This window comes from Scylla paramamosain, chromosome 20, assembly GCF_035594125.1.
Source record: "Scylla paramamosain isolate STU-SP2022 chromosome 20, ASM3559412v1, whole genome shotgun sequence".
NCBI classification, from domain to species: Eukaryota; Metazoa; Arthropoda; class Malacostraca; order Decapoda; family Portunidae; genus Scylla; species Scylla paramamosain.
In genome coordinates, this window is record NC_087170.1 from 9,571,495 (window position 1) to 9,588,574 (window position 17,080).

Genomic DNA, 17,080 nt, shown 5'->3' on the forward strand with positions numbered 1-17,080 from the left:
AACCAACCAAAACTAACTAATCACCAACACCAACAACAAGCAAAACAAAACAAAAGACGAACAATGACAAAAAAAAAAAAACACCACTCGCTACCCCCTCTCTCCCCCTCCCCCCCTATTCCTCCTCGCTCCCAACTCCCCTTTTAAGAAAAAAAAAAAAAAGAAAAACGAATTTCACACACAAAAAAAAAAAAAAAGAAAGTAGCAAAGACAACAAACAAACTCACAAACTTGTCCTTACTTCGGAAACTACTTAAGAATCTTGGGGAACGAAACAGACACAGACTTTCAAACTCTAATCCTCCCAAGATCCTGAGAAGGCTTGTAGGGGGTAGAGAAGGGGGAGGTAGTGGTGGTGGTGGTGGTGGTGGTGGTGGTGGAACGAGAGAACAGAGACAAGGGGGAAAGGAAAAGGACACAGATAGGCTTGTGTTCGTGTTATTAGCCTATTCATTCCTTCAGATTTTTTTTATTTTTTTTTATTTTCTAATCACCTGTATAACTTTAGATTTCACTTTTTTCATTTAATTATTTTTTTTTTCATTTCTGACTTATTTACTTCTTCATTTGTTTATTATTTATCTATTTGTTTATATCGATTTAACTTTTATCGAATTATTCATCTATTTTTTTATTTGTTTATTTTGTATTTACTCTTTCTTCTTTATATATTTATCTATCTATTTATTCTTTCAACCAGGGAGCGACGGGGCTTAGTGTGTGTGTGTGTGTGTGTGTGTGTGTGTGTGTGTGTGTGTGTGTGTGTGTGTGATGTCTTGTCTGAGCCACCCTGTGTGGAACTGCCGTCCTGGCAGTTCCACACATACATAGATAGATTTTACTTTGTTTCATTTATGTTATTTTTCTTTCTTTCTTTATGTGCGTGTCTGAAATAGTTCTCTAGTTTAAAAGGGACAAAAGTATCATCTTTCAGCTCCCTCTCTCTTCCTTGGGTGTCCATGTAAACAACTTCAGTTTATTCCACACCTTAACATCTCTCTTTCTGTTATCACCGACACCATACAACCTTTCTACACGTTTTTTTTTTTTTTCTCTCTTTTTTTTATGGGGGGAGCATTCCAGTCTCTTACAGATCTGGCTTGAAGGGGACAAAGTTAACCTAAATTGTCTTTTTCTTTATAACAAAGCAAAGAGTTTCACAGCTTAGTTTTCTATGTTCTATAATTACTTGTACAACGCAATTTTTTTTTTATTTATTTATTTTATTTTACTCTTTTTTATTTTCTGTGCAAGTCTCAAATATCTGATCTGCAAATAGTGAAAATTCCCTGTGTGTATGCAAAGAACTACTTTTTTTTCATTTTTTATTCTTATTTTATTTATCTATTCATTTATTGATTTATTTATTATTTTATTTGTTTATTTTATTATTTTCATTTATTTTTATTTATTTATTTATTTACTTTATTTTATTTATCTATTTTATTGCTATTATCATTCATCTTTTTTTCTTTTCTTTTTTCTTTAATCATGCCCCCAGCTGCAAACTCTGTACAGGGGCCTTATCCGTCTATGTATGGAGTATGCTTCACTTATACTGGGAGTTCCACTCATACCGCTCTTTTAGACAAGGTAGGATCAAAAGCTTTTCGTCACTGCAACTCCTCTCCTCTAACTGACTGTCTTCAACCTCTCTCTCATCGCCGCAAAGTTGCATCTCTTGCTGTCTTCTATCGTTATTTGCATGCCAATTGCTCTTCTGATCTTGCTAACTGCATGCCTCCCCTCCTCCCGCGGCCTCGCTGCACAAGACTTGTTCTTCTTTCTCTCATCCCTATTCTGCCCACCTCTTTGATGCAAGAGTTAACCAGTATTCTCAGTCATTCATCCCGTTTTATGGTAAACTCTGGGACTCCCTGCCTGCTTCAGTTTTTCCTCTTTCCTGTGAGTTGAACCCTTCAAGAGGGAAGGTCTCAAGACACTTATCATCTGTTATTTGATTTTTCTACTTGGAATCTCTTTGGGAACTGGCACTCTTGTGGGCCTATTTTTTTTTTTTTTTCTTTTTTTTTTTGGGTTGCCCTTAGCCAGTGGCCCTTTTACATAAGAAAAAGTGTTGTTTTTAAGAGTTTTGTGCGTCTCTCAAATATCTGAATTTAAAAATGGCGAAATTAACGTCCAGATATTTTCTGTCTCTATGAAAAGAATTTCATAGCTTTACTTTTTTTTCTCTGTAATCATCTGTACAACTTTTTTATACACTTTTGCGCAAGCCTCTTACACATCTGACTTGTAAATGGCGAAATTAACCTCCAGGTATTTTTTTTTTTTTCCCTTGTGTGTGTGTACAAGCAATTTTAATATAATGCTCTGGCTGGTGAGGGAAGGATGGCCATACCAGTGAAAGCGTTATAGAAACGAAGGAACAAATCAGCTGACAGAGGTACACAGAGATACACACAACTGCAACTGGAAAGAGGTTAGGTCAGGTTAAGTTAGGTTAAGTTAAATTAGGTTCATAAAGTTAATTTTGGTTAGGTTAGAAGGGACAGTTGGATGCATGTATGATTTATGATGGCTGGATATAGGTATGTATGCAAGGATACGACAAGCACGATACACACAAAGGAGGGAATGAAGGGAAAGGGGAGGGGAAGAGGGAAAAAGGACAGAAGAAGAAAGATACAACTGTGAAGTGTGCGACGAGGAAGAGGGATAAAACTGTGTGACAGGACATCTGGCGAGAGAGAGAGAGAGAGAGAGAGAGAGAGAGAGAGAGAGAGAGAGAGAGAGAGAGAGAGAGAGAGAGAGAGAGAGAGAGAGTGAGAGAGAGAGAGAGAGAGAGAGAGAGAGAGAGAAGAAAGTTCTAATACAAAACAAATAGTCCCCCACAAACACACACACACACACACACACACACACACACACACACACACACACACACACACACACACACACACACAAGACGATTAGTAAACCTATAACATAATAAAAAAAAAAACTCACCAAAAAAAAAAAATACGTGGTCACTTCAATTAAAAGGAAAGAAAAAAGAAAGACAGGTGAGAGGATTACCTGTGTGTGTGTGTGTGTGTGTGTGTGTGTGTGTGTGTGTGTGTGTGTGTGTGTGTGTGTGTGTGTGTGTGTGTGTGTGTGTGTGTGTGTGTGTGTGAGCAAGGCCGCAGGGTAATTGGTGGTATTCTGGGGACGTGAATAATGAAGTGAATTTGTTATACGAGGATATTTTGTTTTCTGAAAAGTTGATGGGGTAGTTGTACATATTTTACAGCAATGGATGGAGGGAAGGCTTAGGGGGGGGGGAGAGAGAGAGAGAGAGAGAGAGAGAGAGAGAGAGAGAGAGAGAGAGAGAGAGAGAGAGAGAGAGAGAGAGAGAGAGAGAGAGATCACGCGTAGTAGACATATCACACTACAGTACTGATAACACACACACACACACACACACACCATACACACTCACACACCAATCCCCAAAGCCTTCCTACACACACACATAACACACAACCTTAAGTGACAGTTCCAAAAAATACCCAGACACATTACTGCATTATGAGACACACTACAGAACACACTACAGAACACGGTGTTGCTTGGAGACCTGCAGAAAACTAGTGTTGACGTTTGTAATGGTTTGGAAGAAGCGATGGGGAGAAGTGAGGGTTAAGCTGGATAAGAGTAAGCTCCGATAGTAAAAGTAAGTTTATGCTGGATGAAATTGGGTAAGTTTACATTAAGCTGGGTGAAAAAAAAAAAAGTACGTTGTTTCGAGGTCAAGTTGGATAAGAAGTAAGTTAGTTCAGATTAGTTTGGATAAAGGTATGTTGTTGTTTAAGGAAATTCAAGGTAAGTTAGTTCAGATTAACCTGGATGAAAATATGTTGTTCTTTTTTATGGCTAAGTTGGATATAAGTAAGTTAGTTCAGAATAAGTTGGATAAAAAAGCATGTTATTAAATGTTAAGTTAAATAAAAAGTGAGTTTAGATTTTTGTTCAAGTTGTTGGACAAAAGTAAATAAGCTGAGGTTAAGCTGGATAAAAAAAATAAGCTGTTGTTTACGGTTAAGTTGTTTTAAAATATATTCAGGTCCAGTTGGATACAAAATATTTCAAGATTGGATAAAAAGTCAATAATTTCAGATGAGCTTAGATAAAAAAAAAAAAAGAGGAGGTACAGGTCAACATTAAGCACGATCAAAAGTAAGAAGGTGACTATTAAGTTGGATAAAAAGCTGTTTAGGTTGAAGATGGATAGAAAGGATAAGTAGGTTAAGGTAAATTGGGATAAATGTATAAGTTTGAGTTGGATGAAAAAAAAAAAAAAAGTGAGCAATCAGGTTAAGTAAAGAAGAACTAAGTTAAGATTAAGTTGATGAAATTTGAACATAGGTAACACAAGAACACAAGAACAAAACAACACACACACACACACACACACACACACACACACGAACCTGAAACAGAAGTCTACACGTTAGCTGCAATCCGACGTTGTTGCAGTGGCGACGACGATAACCAGGAACAAATCAAATACAACTTGCTGTGCGTGGACTGGAGGGCGAGTGATCAGGTGGATGAGGAGAGGAGGCAGCGAACGAGCACAGTGGGGCTTGAGTAACTAGGTGGATGAGAGGATGAATACGCAAGAGGAGAGAGGCTGAGAGGGACTGAGAGGAAGGGAGGATGTGGTGGAGTCCTCGCGGTTTAGGAAGGGTAAGAGTAAGAAAGGAAGTCAGCCAGAGTGTTCAGCTGCGCCGTTCATACACTGACGAAGCGACCGCAGCTAGGAAGGGGGAAGAACATACTGAAGGTACCAACACGGCACACCACTTGTCTTATCTCCAGTGCCCTTCTCTTTGTCACCGTGATGCCCTCTGTTTCTCTGTCGCTGCCTCTCTGCCGCCACTCGCCACCCGCCGGCCGCACCACCCTCCTCCCTCTCTCGCGTCCTTCTCTTTATCGTGGTTTTATCTAGGCGGTGACCGGTCAGGATGGAGATATGTAGGTTCGGGAATGTGTCGAAGTTTTTAGCGAGTAGTGTGCACGGTGTTTGTGTGTGTGTGTGTTTGTGTGTGTGTGTTTGTGTGTGTACGCGCACGTAACGCATCGATAACACATTTTTCATCTTCGGTCGCACATTATCAGTGGTCGAAGGATAACAGGTCAAGATACATAGTTTCCATATCTACCTTTTCTTCCAATGACATTAATCCTTCCCCCCCCCCGCCCACCTGAGCCTTCCCTGCCCCCCCCCCCATCCCAAAAATCCTCGCTAACCTTCTCATGCCAGTGTTCGTCCCTTTGGTGATACTGATGACGCTGTTAACTACTTATGCATGGACACAGTGAGGAAAAGACGTATAGGAAGGTTAATTTTTATTTTTCTATGCTAGAGAGAGAGAGAGAGAGAGAGAGAGAGAGAGGAGAGAGAGAGAGAGAGAGAGAGAGAGAGAGAGATTGATGTTATTGCCAAAAAAACATGTAAATAATAGCAGACAATGCATTTTATACAATTAGTATCAGCAGCCTCTCTCTCTCTCTCTCTCCACTCTCTCTCTCTCTCTCTCTCTCTCTCCTCTCTCTCTCTCACACACACACACACACGTGCATGATGGTGGGTAGATGAATGACAATGAGAGAGAGAGAGAGAGAGAGAGAGAGAGAGAGAGAGAGAGAGAGAGAGAGAGAGAGAGAGAGAGAGAGAGAGAGAGCGGTGGGGGGAGGGAATAAGCAGGTGTTGGGGGTGAGGAACCATCTGATAACAGTTTACGGTTCCCCAAGGCTGGATCCATTACTTTAATAAGCTCTACTATTACTGGCTCTCTCTCTCTCTCTCTCTCTCTCTCTCTCTCTCTCTCTCTCTCTCTCTCTCTCTCTCTCTCTCTCTCTCTCTCTCTCTCTCTCAATGTTTTTCATCAACCCACAATCATGCACGTGCGAGAGAGAGAGAGAGAGAGAGAGAGAGAGAGAGAGAGAGAGAGAGAGAGAGAGAGAGAGAGAGAGAGAGAGAGAGAGAGAGAGAGAGAGAGAGAGAGAAACACTACAACTACTACTACTACTACTACTACTACAAACACACCAGAACACACACAGCTCACACACTCCTAACAGCAAAACATAACAAAGCTTTCCTTCCTTTATCTTGGGCTTCTATGTATACGTAATGGTTATCTGAATCAGACCGCGATAACTCTCCCTTTGTACCGCTGAAAAACTCATTACCTCTGTGTTTTCTTTCCCTTTTTCCCTTACTTTATGTACCTAGTGTGTGTGTGTGTGTGTGTGTGTGTGTGTGTGTGTGTGTGTGTGTGTGATTTTTCTTCTGATGCTGTCTTGCTACATACAGTGCAGATCAAAAGACAGACAGACAGACAGACAGACAGACAGACAGACAGGCACAAACAGCAGCACCGGCCTTGGAGTGACTTGTTGCTATAGTTGTTGTTGTTGTTATTATTATTATTATTATTATTATTATTATTATTATTATTATTATTATTGGAGTGAATCATGTTAATGTTTTTTTTTTTAAGGTATATTTATTGCTGTCAAGTTTAAGAGGTAATGCAATCTCTCTCTCTCTCTCTCTCTCTCTCTCTCTCTCTCTCTCTCTCTCTCTCTCTCTCTCTCTTGGTATAATGGATAAAAAAGTTTAAAGTATGTATAGTATGTTATGTAATAATTAGCTGGAAGAAGAAGAAGAAGAAGAAGAAGAAGAAGAAGAAGAAGAAGAAGAAGAAGAAGAAGAAGAAGAAGAAGAAGAAGAAGAAGAAGAAGAAGAAGAAGAAGAAGAAGAAGAAGAAGAAGAAGAAGAAGAAGAAGAAGAAGAAGAAGAAGAAGAAGAAGAAGAAGAAGAAGAAGAAGAAGAAGAAGAAGAAGAAGAAGAAGAAGAAGAAGAAGAAGAAGAAGAAGAAGAAGAAGAAGAAGAAGAAGAAGAAGAAGAAGAAGAAGAAGAAGAAGAAGAAGAAGAAGAAGAAGAAGAAGAAGAAGAAGAAGAAGAAGAAGAAGAAGAAGAAGAAGAAGAAGAAGAAGAAGAAGAAGAAGAAGAAGAAGAAGAAGAAGAAGAAGAAGAAGAAGAAGAAGAAGAAGAAGAAGAAGAAGAAGAAGAAGAAGAAGAAGAAGAAGAAGAAGAAGAAGAAGAAGAAGAAGAAGAAGAAGAAGAAGAAGAAGAAGAAGAAGAAGAAGAAGAAGAAGAAGAAGAAGAAGAAGAAGAAGAAGAAGAAGAAGAAGAAGAAGAAGAAGAAGAAGAAGAAGAAGAAGAAGAAGAAGAAGAAGAAGAAGAAGAAGAAGAAGAAGAAGAAGAAGAAGAAGAAGAAGAAGAAGAAGAAGAAGAAGAAGAAGAAGAAGAAGAAGAAGAAGAAGAAGAAGAAGAAGAAGAAGAAGAAGAAGAAGAAGAAGAAGAAGAAGAAGAAGAAGTAGTAGTAGTAGTAGTAGTAGTAGTAGTAGTAGTAGTAGTAGTAGTAGTAGTAGTAGTAGTAGTAGTAGTAGTAGTAGTAGTAGTAGTAGTAGTAGTAGTAGTAGTAGTAGTAGTAGCAGCAGCAGCACCACCAGCAGCACCAGCACCAGCACCACCAGCACCACCAGCAGCAGCAGCAGCAGTAGTAGTAGTAGTAGTAATAGAACAAGAAGAGAAAGAAGTAGAAGAGGACGAACAACAACAACAACAACAACAACAACAACAAACCCATCCAGTTCAAACACATGGGCGGGACCACGGGGGTACATCTCCATGGGCGGGACACGCATGAGGCACAGTCTTTCCAACAGGTCCACGTAAACAAAACATCAAATCCATGACCAAACCTCACCTAGACACAATCAAACACCTCCAGAGTAACAAAAACACAGAGACACCAAGCACTAGTAACCAGACTACAATAAAACACTAAATTCAACTTATGACGGCAGTATATATTTGTAAATAAAATGGTGAATGAATGGCAGTGAATAGCGGGCAACCTTCCACCCTAATCCATTTTTTTAGTCTCTAACACCAATAATAAAACACTTACAGGGTGTCTTGGTGCTCAGAAGGATCCATCGAGTGTCTGCCTGCTAATACCATGCTGATAAATGGGATTGTAACGCAGCACAGGGACACACAGGGCAAAATAACACACCACACTCACATGCACCACTACGCAACACAGGCCAGGAAAAGACTGCTTGTCCAGGGCTTTCAGATTGTTCAGTGAGTCGAGTCTTGGGAAGTGAACCGCTGGAGCCGATTCACGTTGGTCAGCCGTTTACCTTTTTTTTTTTTTCTTGGTACATAGAGAAAATTGCGAGTTGCATAATAGTTATTTGTGTGTTATATGTGTTACAAAATTTGGCTGCTTTCATTCCATAGTTACCGTGTATTTGATCATCAATAAAATTACCTTTTCAAAGACGCCTCAATTTACATGCACTTGAAATTACAGTCTTAAATACCTCCATCTTTTGTATTTTGCTTTGCCGTGGACTTATAATTATCATACATAAAAATTAATAAAATAAATAGGAAAAAATTATACCTGACGCTACAACTTTCATCCCTTACCACTACTTCAAACTTAACAGCAACACCTATTGAGTACTGCCTTAATACACCATCTCTAGTCAGACCCAAGTACCAAGCCTACTCTATACACCATTCAGTCCTTTACCTCACCTTCCCATTCTTCAGTCACTTCTGACTGCATTAAGGCCGTATTCTGAATAGCTCTGCTCTCTTAAGGCCACAGCAATAATTAATCAGATTCTCAAGAGTGTTTCTGTTAATAATGTAATATCCTGTTATTCTGCCACTGGAACCATAAAAAAAACATCATTAAAACCGTGTAACTTCAACTAGAGCCTTTTGTAATCAAGCTGCTTATGTTTCAGAATATTGTCCTATCTTATACTGTCTACAGCATCCTTCGAGTTATTTTTCCATCACTATCAGTTTAACCAAGTATTCCCTGACTACACTTGCTTTTCCACACATTACCATCAGGTTTACTGTAGTATGGACCAAAGAACCAACAGCACCTCACCTGACTTGGAATTCTGAGCACACTTCCCTAATGTTTCAGTGCTTCACCTTTCAACTGGCCCTCATACAACTTACTGAGGTTATTCCAGATTTCCATGATTCCACTGAGTTCAACAAGCATTACGAGTTAAAAACTTCATGAAAACTATTTCATCTCTGGTCTGAAAACACTCCTATGAGAGAACAATGCAGCTAATAATGAAAATAGTCCTTTAAGAGAACAATGTAGCTACTACAGGCCACTCCACCACAGCCTTGTCTCAACTACTTCCAGCAACATCCAGTACAAGTCCTAGTGGTAGTTTAACAAAAGATTATGCATCATTCATACCTATGGCCTTTGAATTAGAGACGTCGCAGTGAGCGTTTTGATACCAGATAGCGCCAGAATTTTTAATTCTCGCCGGAAAATAAATACTTTTTGGGGCAAGGTTTTACAAGCTTACAAAGGTGTATCGTTGCACAGTAATGCGTCTGAATTTTAAGTCAATTAATTTCGTAATAACTGACAGCACATGACATTGTTTGAGCCTCTATTCATAATTTCAGATAATATTCTTAAAAGAGCCTATAAGTGTATCAAGGCAGGCAATCTGTAATTTTCTACTGACCTCAATGGAAGTATACTAATATATACTTGCATTTTCATGTACTAAACAACAGGCAAATCCATTTAATGTAAAGAAAATATAATTTTGTATCAGAGACTTTATTTTTGCGGTACGATCACTATCCTCGGGTACTTGGGCAGCGAGCAAACCAAAACACAGGACCACGCTTACTCGACTACCCTGCACAATGGATACATCACCGCCACAATCATGGACTACAGCGGAATTAAGAAAATTCCTGAAAGAACGAGCTATACCCTATTCTGGATATAGTAAAACAAAGTAAAGGCCTTTGTATCGGCAGAACTGAGAGGCTATTGTTTACACTTTACACTCCCTAACGGCGCGGCGGCGCTTTCTTTAACTGAAGAATCATGATCAAGATAAGTACGTCGTACGTCCGCCAGCGGTGCTGTTGTTTTTTTATTTCACTGATTACTTTCATATACAGGACGTGTCAGTGATATTTGATATTTTTCAACATTCCCAGATAAAATGCACAAGCCGAAGTCAACATCCTTTTATTTTTACTGTTTATACTTACTTAAAAAAAAATTCATTACCTATTTTTAGTTTTATCTTATAATTCAATTAACAAAGCCTTATCATACACCAGTAAGTATGAATATTAATATTAAGGGTTATGTTTTTAATTTTAGATACACTTGTGCAGCAATTCATGCTGTACTTTTCTTGCACATCGATTTCAAATTTAGCTAAGTCACCCCTTTGCCCCACGAAATCGGAGACAATTAAAAATGCTGGCGCTGATAGGTATCTACCAGCCTCACTGCGACGTCTCTAATTAGTCCTTATGAAAGAAAAAGTATTTAATACAGGCCAGGCCACCTCAGCTTCACTTTCCACCACAGCCAACCAAATAAAATACTTGATCACAGCAATATTCCTTTATTACGAACGTTTACTCTTTCTTAACAGCCTTGTAAGTCCTGCGGCGAGACTTCTTGAAGGGCTGAGCACGCTGAGACCTCAGGATGGCGGAGGCACGACGCAGGGCAGCCTGGAGGGGGAGGGAGCAAGAGGACAGTGAGCATTAAAGGTTTAGATGAATACTTTTCAAACATATTGAATAATTAAAAGTAAATCAAAACAATGATTTTATTACAAACTTTACAACTTAAAAACCCAAAATTCAAATGAAAACAGAAATCCTTACAATCTTGACAAGAATGGTAATAATGATTAAAAATGGTCAATATTAAGAAACTATGTTGACAACACTAAACAATGAAAAAATATAACAAATAAAAATATAATAAATAAATAAATAAATAAAAGAATGAATGAATGAATGAATGAATGAATAAATGAAAGAATGAAAGAATGAATGAAATTAATTAATAAATCAAAACAATAACCAAACAATCCAAGCAATCATCTGTACAATCCACACACCAGCAAGAGCCACAGCACACCCAGCACACACCACCCACCATCTTGAGATCCTTCCTGTAGCTGTTGTGACGGATGAACCTACGGATGGAGTTGAGGGCACGGCGTGGCCCGGCCTTCACGGTGGTCTTGACAAGATTCTTCACCGGCTTGTTCTGCGGGGAGACAAACAGGCAAGGTCAGTGAGGAAGGAACAGAATGAGAGGCCCTTTACACAGGATAAATAATAGTGAATGTTATCTTCTCTTGCTCTGACACCCTTAACATTAAAATGGACAGTAAAAGAGGAAGAAGTAACTGTAAATGCTGCTATCTAGTCTTGCTGTGGTGGGTGAAATGTTTAAGTGATCAGTAAGGGAAGAATAAATAGCTATACCTCTACTCCAATGGACCAAAACTTAAAGTAACAAGGAATAATTTGTCCCTGTAAATGTTAAATGTACAACTCTAATGGACCAAAAATTAAAACTCAATTAGAGAGGAACAAACTGTCCCTGCAAATACTATATGTATCTAACTCTAATGGACCAGAAATTAAAATAGTTAGGGAGGAATAAATTGTCCCTGTAAATGCTACATGTCTTGCTCTGGGATAACAAAAGGTGGTTCTCTAGCTGCACTGACAGGTTCACCTTACCCATCGGTGATCTGCTGTACTGTACTGTACCTCTTGCAGCTCTATATGATGTGGACAAGACCATAGATATCAATACACAATTTCTCAGTTTCAATTTCTCATATAATAACATGTATGCCAGTATGAAAACACTCTCAACACATTACTTCTAGGCAACACATGCAATCAATTGGAATGCAAAATTTAGAGGCATCACAGTACATGAATGTTGTGACAGCAACATCTGATGGAATAAGAGTAAGCCAGAATTCTTTAGGCAACATAGTGAAACAGAGCTTCCCTCATTACAAAATCATAAATGAAAATGCTCCCAAAATTAAGTAAGTTTCATGCCATACTAGACACACTAAGTAAAGTAGCTCTCAAAACTACCTAAAAATAAGAGGTCTACATTCTGACAATGGATAATATCATTTGATACATTTGGTGATTAGTGGCAATAGTTGGTAACCCTGCACACTGGGGATGGTTGCCATACATTATAACCTGGGAAATACTAGATCAAAATATCAGCATCAAGTCAAGCCACGCATACCAACTTCACCAATGCGACACAAGATCAGGCAGCATATTTCATACTGTTCATTATGCCACAGTTCGCACTACACTTTAAGATAGTTTTGGGAGTTACAGTCCACCGTCCACAACACCCAACAGAAAACAGACTGAAAAATTGTTTGCAGTTTTTTACAGTCAAGTCCACACCATAAAGAGACAGTCTTCCCTCAAGCAGTGACAAGGGACACGGCCAGCACAACAGATCACCCACAGCTGATATAAACCTGTAATGCAGCTAGAGGTCAGTAATGGAGGGATAAATCTATATGAACACTATCTTGTCTTGCTATGAGGAGACAAAAATTAGTGAAAAGGAGAGGAACAAAATGCCCATCTATCCACTAAGCTGTCAGCCTCCATAAAACAAGAGGCAGCAGAGACATGCATATATTCGCCACCACAAGCATTCCTTCACATGATATCCTATAAGCAAAATGTAAGGCAATAAGCACCCTGTAAATAAGAGAAAACAAGAATAAACTGAAGGATAAAATTGAAAAAAACAAACCCTTGACACAAACTCTTCACTTAACATAAGAGAACAATGTAAAGAAAAGTACAAGAAAATAAATAGCAAGGGAAGAAGTGAAGCATAAGATGACACAAAAAATAAATAAATAAATAGTTTAAAAATGTACCAAAAGAGAACTGTGAATAGGAGGCAAGAAGAAGAAGAAGAAGAAGAAGAAGAAGAAGAAGAAGAAGAAGAAGAAGAAGAAGAAGAAGAAGAAGAAGAAGAAGAAGAAGAAGAAGAAGAAGAAGAAGAAGAAGAAGAAGAAGAAAAGTTAAAAATGCACCTAAAGGGAAATGAGAGAGAGAGAGAGAGAGAGAGAGAGAGAGAGAGAGAGAGAGAGAGAGAGAGAGAGAGAGAGAGAGAGAGAGAGAGAGAGAGAGAGAGAGAGAGAGAGAGAGAGAGGAGAGAGAGAGAGAGAGAGAGAGAGAGAGAGAATGCATGCAAACCTCACCTGGTACTTGGCAGTCTTGTGAGAGATGATGATTCCCTTGCCTCCTGAAGCGGGCTCAATGCCAATCACCTTCCTCCGGCACAGACCATTGTAGCGTGGGCTGTTTACATTCTTCAGGTTGTTGGCCTCCTGTGCACACCAAGGCAGGGATGTTAGTGTTGCCAGACAGAGAACACGGAGAACGCTACCTGTCACTTAGCCACCACAGACTGACAGGGAGTGATTTAAATGCAAGTTATGACATACAAAGAGCAACAGAAGTCTGGCACTCGACTACTTGAGGTGGGGACAACATTTTTATTTTCTACTGGGTAAGCAACGTGATTCCCACCAGGTGTGAGGTAAGAATGGAACACAAGGCAAGGCACGGCTACTCTAGACAGTAAATTTATATAAGTGCACCCAAACGTTTTCAAAACTACATTTTTCTGGTAATGTTGATGTGGTTTCAATGAATCTAATAACTTTCTGCCACAAATAGTTTTTCTTTTTTTTCATACCCTCTACACACACACACACACACACACACACACACACACACACACACACACACACACACACACACACACTGAGTAGTATAAAGGTTAGCACGCTCAGCTCACAACCAAGCAGGCCCGGGTTCGAATCCCAGGCACGGTGAGGCAAATGGGAGAGCCTCTTAATGTGTTGCCCCTGTTCACTTAGCAGCAAGTAGGTACGGGATGTAACTCAAGGGGTTGTGACCTCGCTGTTCCAGTGTAAGGTGTGTAAGTGGTCTTATTCCTACCCAAAGATCGGTCACTATGAACTCTGAGCTCTTTCCGTAGGGGAGTGGCTGGCTGATGACCAGTAATCATAGGTGAATAACACACACACACACACAATGATGTGACAAAAATAAACAGATTCATACAAACAAAATCTACAAAAAAAATATGTAGTTTCATCCCCACGCACGACACTGAAAAAAAACGTTACTTAAACAAACCTAACTAAACCTAACCAAACCTAATCTACCTTAATGATAAATATGATAAAAATTAATGGTATTATAAGAAAACATGGTCTACTAAATTTACCAAATTAACACCTCAGGAACAAATAATCAGTGGTGATAAAGGTACACACCACTGTGTTAAGAGTGACCCGAGTGCTTCACTGAGAACAATGTTTTTTAGGGGGTTGATTTTTACTTTCTTGCCCATTCTTGGCCACCATGTTCTTGATCTTGCTCTTGCTGCTAACATTCTAACCTAAGCCTAACCTAACCTAATTAAACCTAACTAAACCTAACCAACTAATCCAATAAATATGAAATAAAGCTGCTGCAGTACTGGGCAGCTCCCTACTTATTTTACTCAAGAACAAAAAGCTCTGTCTCATGAGAGGTAAGAATTGCTGCTGTTCCAAGGGCGATTATATAATTTTTTTTTTTTTTATGTGACATGTGCACTTATAAAAATACCCTGCTGACTCCCACCACTCAGCCTCAGTGTGTTGGTCTGCCTCACCTTGGAGAAGGGCTTGCTGACATTCCTCTTCTTCAGCAGGTTTGCGTGGTTGTTCCTGATGACCTGCCAGCACAAGTCAGACGACATCTTGGTGGTTTTTCTGCAACATAAAACATCAATTAGCAAACACCACAGCAGTGATAACCCTTTGCTGCTGACACTAGAAAAAGAAAAAATTAATAAACAATAGCTGAGCCGTGTTAACCTTTAAGCATCTCACAGTCCAAATGCCTCGCTCCCTAACTATCTCCTGGCTGAAAAGTCTCACAGCCTACACAACGGTTGCCATCGTCTTTAGAGACACAGTGTTACCAGCTTGTTTGTGGCCTTCTTCGCCTCACATAATCACTGGTGATGCATGACAACCACCACCACCACCAGGACCAAGGCTATGACGTGAACTGTATCAAATCATGGGTTAGGTTGAGTTAGTTAGCCAAATTTCTGATGACAGTTCTTTCCACCTAAAAATCCAAAATCTCCGACAGGCCCCAAGGTTGCTGCTGTACAGGAAAGGAAGAGCGGGTTTGTGCCATCCCTTGCATTTTTTTTTTTTTCGTGGGACCTGACCTAGCCTGCCTAACGAGACACTGGGGTAGTAAACCAGGTGAGGACGTGCGTCCCTAAAGGCAACATTCACTCCTGGCACCATCACTTATCCCTTATCCCCTGCCGCGCCGCCCGTCCCCCTGAGGGTCACTCATCTCAACATAAATTTTGTGACCACCACCACATCGAGGTACACTTTTAAACAAATCTGATACACAACACTGCTGAACAAAACACACCTACAAAACAGCAAAAAATAAGCAAATTAGAAGAAAGTACAAGAATGTAAACAAAACCATAAACACGAGAATTGATTACCTAGCTTAATGTACACTCAAATCTCCCAGGTACACCTTTAGAATAAATCACTTGTGTGCCTGATCAACGTAAACCAGCACACCCCACACATGCACACGCACACAGGTCACACACACACACGTACACATGCCATGTGCACCAAAAAACCCAGCATGTTTTTGAGTGTTGCCCTGACCACCACTTCTATTCACCACAGTTCCCCGCTAATTACGGGACGTGGGGCACCTAACACGCCGCCACCACCACCCCACGTCCTTGTTTTATTCCCATGCATGATATCTAGGTGATGTTGAGTCAAATGCGGCAGTGGGTACCAGAGACGTGACTCGTGTGGCTCACCTGACAACGCGTGGCCGGGAAAGGGAAGATGGCGGTGTTGTGGTAGAGGCTACAACACACCTGCGGAAATCCACACCCACTGGCAATACTTATGAATATACTTGTTGATTCTCCCACTTTTACCTATGATTATTTATATAATATTTATTTTTCTAGCTTTCTAGGTGACTGTTTGTGTTTCTGATAGTTCACTTATTGATTTCGTGATTGCCTTGTATTCCATTTATTACTTGATTATTTGTTCATTATTCCAGTCTTGAAAGTTAAAAGTAGCAAAGATTTATTTTCAATGATAATCTTTCTCTTAAAATAAGCTATGAATATCTCACAGAAACTTGCCTTAGGGAGGGTCCTTACCTCTTGAATTTATCGCACTCAATAATGTCAAGCGCAGGTTTTGAAGAGAGACACACTGGGGCATACCGTAATCTCCATCATTTATATAAACTTTACAACTTGACACAGATCCTGCAAAAGCTCTAAAATGCCAAGCCTGCATGAGCCAAGAGATAAAATACTACAGCAGGACTAACATTTCCTTATGTATATATATATATATATATATATATATATATATATATATATATATATATATATATATATATATATATATATATATATATATATCCCTTAAACCACAATGGAAGAGACGTAACACTGAAACCAATGAAACACTAATGATTTTTCCACAAATATCATTCAGATCCCAAACAAGTGGCTGGCATCAAGTTAAAATATTCAGCATCATCATACACACAACAAACACAAGGCCAGACGACATAAGGAAACTGCAGAAAGCCAGCTGACCTACGAGAGAGAGAGAGAGAGAGTCACTGTCACATCATTATATACACTAGAAGCAATACTTTTAAACTGATTTCCTAGTTAGCTTTTCATAAATTAAGTAACACTTCTTGTCATATGAAGAGTTTCTAGGCAAGTCGTACTCCTTCATACACATTAAATTTTTTTTTGTCCAAACCAAAACTATTCATCTTATAACTATTACACTTTCAATGCCTTGTAGTCAGTTGTTGACTTGGTGATTGGAACCCTTACAATTTAGTTAAATGAAGTTGCTGTAGTTTCGAGAAGAGGTTGGATGAATTTGTAAAAAAATGTTTGTCCACACATCCCAGGTTGAGCAGGAAGGATATCAAGCTTGGCACCGCTATGATACATTTATCCTTCGTGACAATTTGGGG

General features: G+C 39.4%; 2 protein-coding genes across 3 annotated transcripts in view; both read right to left on the reverse strand.

Annotated features, from left to right (window-relative positions):
• Positions 1–4,943, reverse strand: part of LOC135110265 (zinc transporter ZIP1-like) — a 10,498-nt gene extending 5,555 nt beyond the window's left edge. The window contains exon 1 of the mRNA XM_064022395.1: positions 4,431–4,943. The gene's annotated coding sequence lies outside the window, so the exon portion shown is untranslated. The remainder of the gene's footprint in view (positions 1–4,430) is intronic.
• Positions 4,944–10,499: 5,556 nt separating this feature from the next.
• Positions 10,500–15,978, reverse strand: LOC135110267 (large ribosomal subunit protein eL28-like). 2 transcript variants are annotated; one of them, XM_064022398.1, is made up of 5 exons: positions 15,876–15,978; positions 14,670–14,769; positions 13,180–13,308; positions 11,061–11,174; positions 10,500–10,627 (listed from the first exon to the last, which is right to left on the reverse strand). In XM_064022398.1, the coding sequence occupies exons 2-5, from the start codon at positions 14,754–14,756 to the stop codon at positions 10,529–10,531; spliced, it is 429 nt and encodes a 142-aa protein (XP_063878468.1). In that variant the 5' UTR covers positions 14,757–14,769; positions 15,876–15,978; the 3' UTR covers positions 10,500–10,528. The 2 variants fall into 2 exon arrangements, with proteins under 2 accessions (XP_063878468.1, XP_063878469.1); XM_064022399.1 differs by having other exon boundaries at positions 15,851–15,899.
• Positions 15,979–17,080: the final 1,102 nt, after the last annotated feature.

Coding starts and splice junctions, on each gene's coding strand:
- LOC135110267 (XM_064022398.1), bottom strand. CDS start 14,756: ATGTCGTCTGACTTGTGCTGGCAGGTCATCAGGAACAACCACGCAAAC. Junction 13,309..14,669: donor TCAGCAAGCCCTTCTCCAAG/GTGAGGCAGACC, acceptor TGGTGTGCACAG/GAGGCCAACAACCTGAAGAA. Junction 10,628..11,060: donor ACAGGAAGGATCTCAAGATG/GTGGGTGGTGTG, acceptor CTCCCCCTCCAG/GCTGCCCTGCGTCGTGCCTC.